At 38.1% G+C, this 7548-nt stretch overlaps 1 protein-coding gene across 2 annotated transcripts in view; it reads right to left on the bottom strand.

Moving 5' to 3' along the window:
- Positions 1–7548, bottom strand: part of plce1 (phospholipase C, epsilon 1) — a 53531-nt gene that overhangs the window by 10565 nt on the left and 35418 nt on the right. Inside the window, 11 exon segments of one of the 2 annotated variants that reach the window (XM_014029224.1) lie at positions 780–897; positions 1045–1160; positions 3009–3050; positions 3293–3428; positions 3734–3892; positions 4560–4676; positions 6096–6203; positions 6290–6455; positions 6613–6674; positions 6844–7082; positions 7170–7306. In XM_014029224.1, the coding sequence (XP_013884678.1) occupies positions 780–897; positions 1045–1160; positions 3009–3050; positions 3293–3428; positions 3734–3892; positions 4560–4676; positions 6096–6203; positions 6290–6455; positions 6613–6674; positions 6844–7082; positions 7170–7306 (1400 nt within the window). 2 annotated transcript variants of the gene reach the window in all.

Here is a 7548-nt window from a genome sequence, read left to right as displayed (position 1 = left end):
GTGCATATGTGTATGTACAGATATGTGTATATGTGTATATTTATATGAAAGTGTTTGGATATGTAGGTATGGGTATGTTTGTGTATATGTATAAATTTACGGTTTTCAGCAAGGCTATAGTCATTATAATTATATAGTTACGCATTTTTGTTGCTGTGCTTTTGCTGTCTTTGTTTTTGTAGGTGTGGAGCCAAGAAGTCCGGTGTGCTGTCTTGTGTTTTCTCAACATATATTTCACATATCTTCTAATCTCTCTTTCACTCTCTCATTACATTTCACTTTTTTTCCTTTCTCTTTCTTTTTCTCCTACTAAAAAAAAAGCCACTGACGATGAAGAAGCTAAGATAATAATATTCAGATATTCAGTTCTGCTTTCTACTGAAGTGGCAAAAAAGAAAAAAAATAATAGTGGGTACAAGCGGAGGGTGACATTTCATGAAAGCTTTAGGTTTATTTTTAATACACCACAACCAACAAAAACAAACTTTCTTTTAAACTGCACAAAAAAACCATCTGTGTTGTGTGGTGAATTTAAACACAGTTAAGTAGCTTTAACTTTCCCATGGGGAGAAGAGCAGTCATGATCTCAGTGGGTGTTCTGGGTGGGACAGAAAAGAAGTGCTATACAGGGATACGAGTGTCTTTTTAATGAAATACATTTAAAATCAGAAGGGACCTATGAGCCTTTTAAATAGACCATGGGATTGGATCAGAGTAAAGCTAAAGAGGGATTAAACTAAAATGGTTTATTAGAAAGATGAAAAGAATAGATACTCTACCAGGAAACTTTACAGCCTGGCAGTAAATGATAAGATCAGAGAGCTCCTGAGCGATCTGTCGGCTCTCCTTCTTGTTCTGAGGAAGGTAAAACTCCTCGCCCAGCTCCATGTCAAACACCTAGAGGTGCAGGAAGACACGAAAAAACACAGAACTTCAGATACACGGGATCAAACTTCAATTCCAACATCACTTTTTCATTCCTAACCAGCAGAAAAGTACATCGACGCATCGAAATATCTTCTGTTTAATAGTTCAGGGTCCCACCTTTCCTTTACTCTGCATCATGTCAGCCTTCTTCATCCTCTTAGGTATGTCATCAGTAGGTTGCTCTTCTTTGTCAGCTGGACTTTTGACATCAGGCTTGTCCTCGAGGATGTTATCTGCAAAATAAAACTGTATGATGAAGAGAAAAAAAAAGGTTGCAGACAACCAGAACCTTTTACACCAAACGGAGCATTTGTAAACTTTGGGGAGTTTACTGGAAAAGCAGAGCTCAGCAAAGGTGCAACACAAACCAACTGAACTAGCATGACCATGAAGTGTGATAGTGATGTAGCAATGCTTACATCTCCATAGAAACAAAACACTCCACATTTCCATGAAATGTAAAAAAAACCTGTGCAATTGAAGTCACCAGGAAAACATATTTCTATGCATCTGTGTCTTTATCTCATGCTCATTTATGTGGCATCCCTTTCAACTGGGAGGAAAACATTTACACTTAGAGGACCATTCAAAAGGAAAACTAGAATCAGTTAAATGAATGCCTTCTTAATTGAAAACCTTATAAGTGTTGCTGAAGCAAAAGCCCACTATGGTGACTCCTCAGAAATATTCTAAAAAATATCTCCTAACAATAAACAGAAGCAGCAGTTGGGAGTCCTTCCAGTTGCTTTTCTTCCTCCTACACATCAATCCAAGCCAAACCCACCAAAAAGCAAGGAAAACTTGGAAACTTTTTATCAGAGAAAACTTGTCCATACTTGACTTCTGAAATCTTCTGTCTCCTTTAATGATAGTTTAGCAACAAATTTGACCTTTAATGTCCCGCTGCTGACAGCAGCTAGAGACAGAGAGACTGGAGGGGGCTACTGTTCAGCTACAAATGGTAAGGRGGCGTTTACTCAAGTTGTTGCATTTGCTGGATTTGTTAACAATTAGTGGCTAAAGAATGGATTTCAAAACAAGGCTACCTTCCTCAGAAGCACAAACTAAAATATTAATTGTACAAACTGTCAACTATAGGAGTTGAAATGTGCTTTAGGGTCATGGACTCCGTTTGTTAGGGAGAAGGAGATGGCAAAGCTGTGACTGGGACCAGGACGTGGTAGTTTCCCCTGGTCTGCTTTTCACTGCAGGGGCAGTGTAGGGCCTGAGAAACCAGATGGCTTTGTTTTGTTTCCCCTATGAGCCTGCCCAGTCACTGGCGAGGTCACAGACAAATACAGGACGGCGGGAAGGAGGGGGATGGGCTTTTGTGGGAGAAAGAAGAGTTGCACGTACAGTAAATAGTTTTAATCCTGATTAAAACTAAAATTTTATATGCATAGACTTCATATTTAAATGGTATTCATGTTTTAAGAATTGGTTCACATCCTGTACTGAGTTTATTCAGCTGTTTAATGGTGAGTACAAAAAAATCTAATCCCACTAAATCAGGTTACTTAAACTTTACATGTTTATTATGAGGGAATTTGATATAAAGTAACTGTGAATAATAATAAATAATTACATAACTGAATAATTCGTGTTTTAATGCCTAGACAACAACGACAGAACAAAAGCACATAAACACTCCTGATATACCTAAAGATGACGCAAACTGTTGACAATATGTTAACCACTGTTTATGCTGAACACATTTCATTGCTTTTTATCCTGGGTGTATTGTACACTCAGCCCCTAAACGTTGTAATAATGAGCTTTAATTTCTGCCAAACATCAAAAGTCACAAAAAATATGTACAGTATATATATTGTTCAAATACCATGAAAGAATGGTTCCCATGCAACAAAAGCAGCGAGCAAGCATCTAAAACAGRAACAATGCACCTCTTTATACCAGTGTTTCCTCTGTAGCCATTCTGCAGTGTTATATAGGCACAGCAGGTTAGTTTGGACCAAATAATTATTGAAGGATCAATATCTAAGAGTAGTTTTTAATGTGTCTTTACCACTACATAACAAATAGAGAGGAAKCACGTCTGGAGAAGCACATTAAGACTTTACCTTCAAGGCCATATGAAGCAGTAGAGGCTGTGAGGACATCAGCTAATCAGAAAACAGGTGAGGGAAAAAAATAATAGAAATGAAAAAGAATAAACACAAAAAAGTCACTTCTACTGTTAAATAGAGGGGAGATAGAAGAAAGTAGTGAAAAGAAAGCATTTAAAAAAGCAACGTAAGACACAATAAGAGGGTTTCATCTTAAAAGATTATAAAAGTCTTGTTGGACTTGAACTTTGAGTTAGTTTTTTGTTTCAAATCATAAACCCCAAAGCAGTCATCCTTACCATCTGACAAAGACTCGTAGTCYTAATCATATTCATCCTCCTCTTCTTCCTCTTCCTCATTGGCATGGTTGCTTGGTGAAGAAACTCCTGGGGATCCGTTGCTTGCCTGGGCRTGCATGTGAGCCAGCTGGTGAGCCTAAAATATAAAACATTTATTTGAATTCCATAAATAAAACAATCTACAGTTTCCTAATAATTGCAAATATAAAGGCTGACACCAGGTAAGAAAGTGCAGCGTACGTATGGGCAAATCTTGCTTTCACTGAGTGGAAATGGTGTTCATTTAGACACATTTGCATCTATTATTCATGTCTGACAGCACTTTAATGGTCAACAAAGCTAAATTTATATTACACTACACTTTGCAGAAGAGACTTATAAGAAATATAAATTATGCACATGATGATACACGCCTATGGAGAGAATCTATTTCCTCCCCACCTTCTGTTTGAGGATGTCCACAGGTGCTTGATGAGCTTTGAGTTTCTTGTTCTTGAGAAGGARCTTCCCACGCAGCTGCAGCGGTGACGGCAGGTGAGGGTCATCGCTGAAGTCGCTTTCAAACAGGAAGCGTGCCACYAGTCGCTCCCCGAACACTGTCTGATGGTACATCACAACAGATGACATAAGTATGATTCATTCAAAGGATGAGTGTCGCAATTAAAAAAACCAAAAAGGGACGGAGTCATTCCTGAATCTGACAAAGAATTCCCAGTGAGAGAAAATGAAAGTGCTTTTATCAATTGAAAACACTTCAAACAAACAAGATTGTGGTAAAGTAAGCTGCTCAGGGGGCATGGAGCCATCTGAACTTAAAAGACTTATATTTATCACGATACTCAGAAGTCYTTCTCCAGGGAGGATGAGATGCTGGGAAGTTTCTGTAGATGAAAGCACGATGATATTCCATGATGTAGCTGTCTTGCCTTGACATGCATGGCCTTGATTATACAGTGGAACTTAAAAAGGACGAAACAGACAGTTCTCGTRGGACGATTAGAAAACCAAACTTTTGACTGGAAGTTTGGAAGTTTGAACAACGAGAGCAGCTGAATAAATGTGACGAATGAGAAGATATTTGCACTGTCAAACTATGTTTTGGAGTTCTTTTAACTAGTTATAGGGAACAAGTGGAAAGCTGTGAGTAAAGCTAATGAATACAATTTTATGAAGAATTTTGAGCCCATTTGCATTTCATTTACTAATAAGTCCTCTAAATCAACAGAAACAAAAAAGACACACATAGAAAATGTAGCTTCCATTGTACCTTGAAGATTTCAGCCATCTTCCGTTGCTGTGGAAGAGAGCAGTGATTCTCTATGGATATTATGACCGGCATGTCAGAATGGACAAATGCAGAACGGTTGATTGCTTCCACCACATCCTGAAGGATCAAGAGAAAGGAGAGGGAGAGAAAAAAAAAAAGAAAAAGTCTTATAAGCAAGCACTCCAAGTCAAATATGTGACAGTAAAACCATTTCAGATGATTTACTAAAGCCGCCCCAGAGTTACAGCTTCTAATTAAATTCAAGATTTGTCCAAAAACTAGACAGCACACAATAAGTAATAAAATAGGATTCTGAATGGCAACCAGCTGGTGACTAAATTATTTCACATGTGTTAGAGAATTCAGATTAATGTTTGAATTTTTCAACAAGAGTACATCATGCAGCAGTAAAATTGTGTTTGAAGATGTGCTGACAGAAAATACAGTGAGGCAGGTTTTTAGCAGTGGTGGGCAGCGCTAACCCAAAAATTAGCTCRGCAATTTCTAAAGCACTTATGAAAATATTTAGGTCCGCAACTTCAAAAACGCTTATGCCATAGAAATACTCGTGYAAGTTAATTTTAAAGCACAAGTTCAATTTGACACTWACTAGCTGGCAACAATTGATGTACAATATATGTACAACACTGCCAACTAGCTGTGTATGAACCCTTTTAAAGCTTAATCCTACAACCGCCGATTGCTGGGGATGTGATTTCCTGAAACAGAACTTTGGCTACCGGTGTAAAAATTAAAAAGTTGTTGAGGATTGCTAGTTCGGCTGATTCTTTAAAAAGTTGTTGAGGATGTTGTGGATTTTTCATTTAAAGAAGCATCAATAAAGCAATTTTAAAACTGTTCGTTGGAAAACTAAGCGATGCATTCTGGGTACATGACGGATTTATTTGTGACGGAAAATGAAAGTTTTCCATGTAGTTGCTCCAGTTGACCACTAGATGTCTGTCAAACCCCGTTGGAGGATTGCTTCGACCAATTACGTCAAGCATTGAGCTCCAGCGTTTAAACTTCATTTTTTTTTAAAGGAGCTCTGATTGTAAAGTAAAATAAATCAATACATACAAAATTTTAGTGTGGATTACAAACGTTTACCGTTTTTGCTGGGAAAGGGAGTACTAAACATTGTCTTCCTGCCACGTAAGCAGACACAAAGCATTGTGGGAAATGAGAACGTGACCGAGAGCAACAGTCAGCAAGGATGTATAACTTTCCAATAAGTGTGTTTATCTGGGAAGAGTGCTGTTGGATAGATGACGTGTGTTGTGATTCATTGACAGCCATACCTTACGCTGTTCAAGATAATGATGGCTGGTAGATAATTAGTTATTAGCGGTACTGCATTATAATTTTAGAAAGCGCAAATCCGCTTATGAATTATAAAAATTTGTAAGACCACTAAAGCGCAAACAAAATATTTAGGTCCGCAATTAATGGATTTGCGCTTTAGCGGACTGGTGCCCACCACTGGTCTTTAGACAGGTCTAACAAATTATTAAGATATTAATGCTCATTTTAAACCTTAAAGGGAATCTTCGTGGTGAGCGTATGTCCATGGTAAATAACTGGCATGCCGTCATCGCCATCCCAGCAGTCTAACTCCACACTCCTACAGCCTTMAAGCAGAACCTACAGGACATGGAAGTTTAAAAGTAAACAGCAGCTTTAGAAAGCAATAAAATGAAAGGAAAAGGCATATAACTAGTCTTACTTACATGACTGTAAAGCTCAACGGAGGACTCTCCTTTGAGCTGGTGCCCGGTCAGATAAGTGTTGTGAGAAGACTCGATGTAGTAGTATGACAGAGGATACTGCAGCTCATCTGGATTCACCTGAGATTCTTCATTACGAGAAGCAAAGTTCTCCTTGTCCATTAGAAACCTGGTTTGAACAGGAGGAAACAATTATCAAGTAGGTTCACAAAACTACTTAACAAAATGTATATTTAAATGCATGTTTTAGGATTTGGTATGGACTGTATTTTTGAACCAATTTGTTAAATTCTTTGGTTTTTAAAATATTTAATTGTATGCAATACCTGGCAAAACCCTCAAATGACATCCAGCCCATTTGTCTCATCGTAGACGAAGGTTCAAATTTCTACAAAAGAAGAGTTTATTTCACATTTAATCTGGATTTTATGAGAAGGTGAAGGACTTTATTTGTTTAGTTTACAAACAAAGTGTATCTGGTATTTTCTCATCCTTCTCTCCATTCTTAAGACATATTCTTTATCTCCATCATCGTCTATCCCCCTCCAGACTCTTACCTGTATAATGCTGAGGATCTCATCGTAACTCAGGTGCTCTCCCTGACAGTTGACTAAAAAGTCATTGAGCTGAGGGATAGCCAATCCCAAGACACCAAGRGACACATTCTCCACCCCTGTGCCGTTGGTCACAATGCTGGCTGCTGCAATTGCATCTGAGATCTGCTTCTGGTTGTCAGACATCTGCTGCCTCGTCCGGATAAAAAGGCCAAGATCAGAGCCATTACGGGTCAGTAAATCTAAAGAAAAGATGGAGCCATTAGTAGAAAAAATACTACGTAAACACGATTTTCAAAGCTTTCAGAAAAAAAGAATAGCTGCTTTACCAAGCTCTGGCTGTAATCCTGTGTCTTTATCATCTATCCTGAGGTTGGTGTAAACAGGGGACGATTCTGGACCTGAGCGACTGCAGGGGACAGCGAAGGTGTCGAACAATTCTTTCAGGTCCTTCCTGCTTCGAATACTATTGAGAAGGAGAATAACTGAACTCAGCCCAATTCTGGAGACGATGAACTGAAAGTAGGTTAAACTTCAGACCGCCTTTAAACTGGAATAATCTCTGTCCCGCAGTATGCATAACATAAAGATGATAGAATTTAACAATGTTTGAAGGTAAAATATTAATATGCACAATAAAAACTGCTTCAAAGAAATCATTTGACTTTCAATTTTCAGAAAATTGTTTCTTAATATATATATATATAC

The sequence above is a fragment of the Austrofundulus limnaeus genome, unplaced genomic scaffold (genome assembly GCF_001266775.1).
Source record: "Austrofundulus limnaeus strain Quisiro unplaced genomic scaffold, Austrofundulus_limnaeus-1.0 Scaffold871, whole genome shotgun sequence".
Classification (NCBI taxonomy): domain Eukaryota; kingdom Metazoa; phylum Chordata; class Actinopteri; order Cyprinodontiformes; family Rivulidae; genus Austrofundulus; species Austrofundulus limnaeus.
This window is presented reverse-complemented; position numbering and strand designations above follow the sequence as displayed.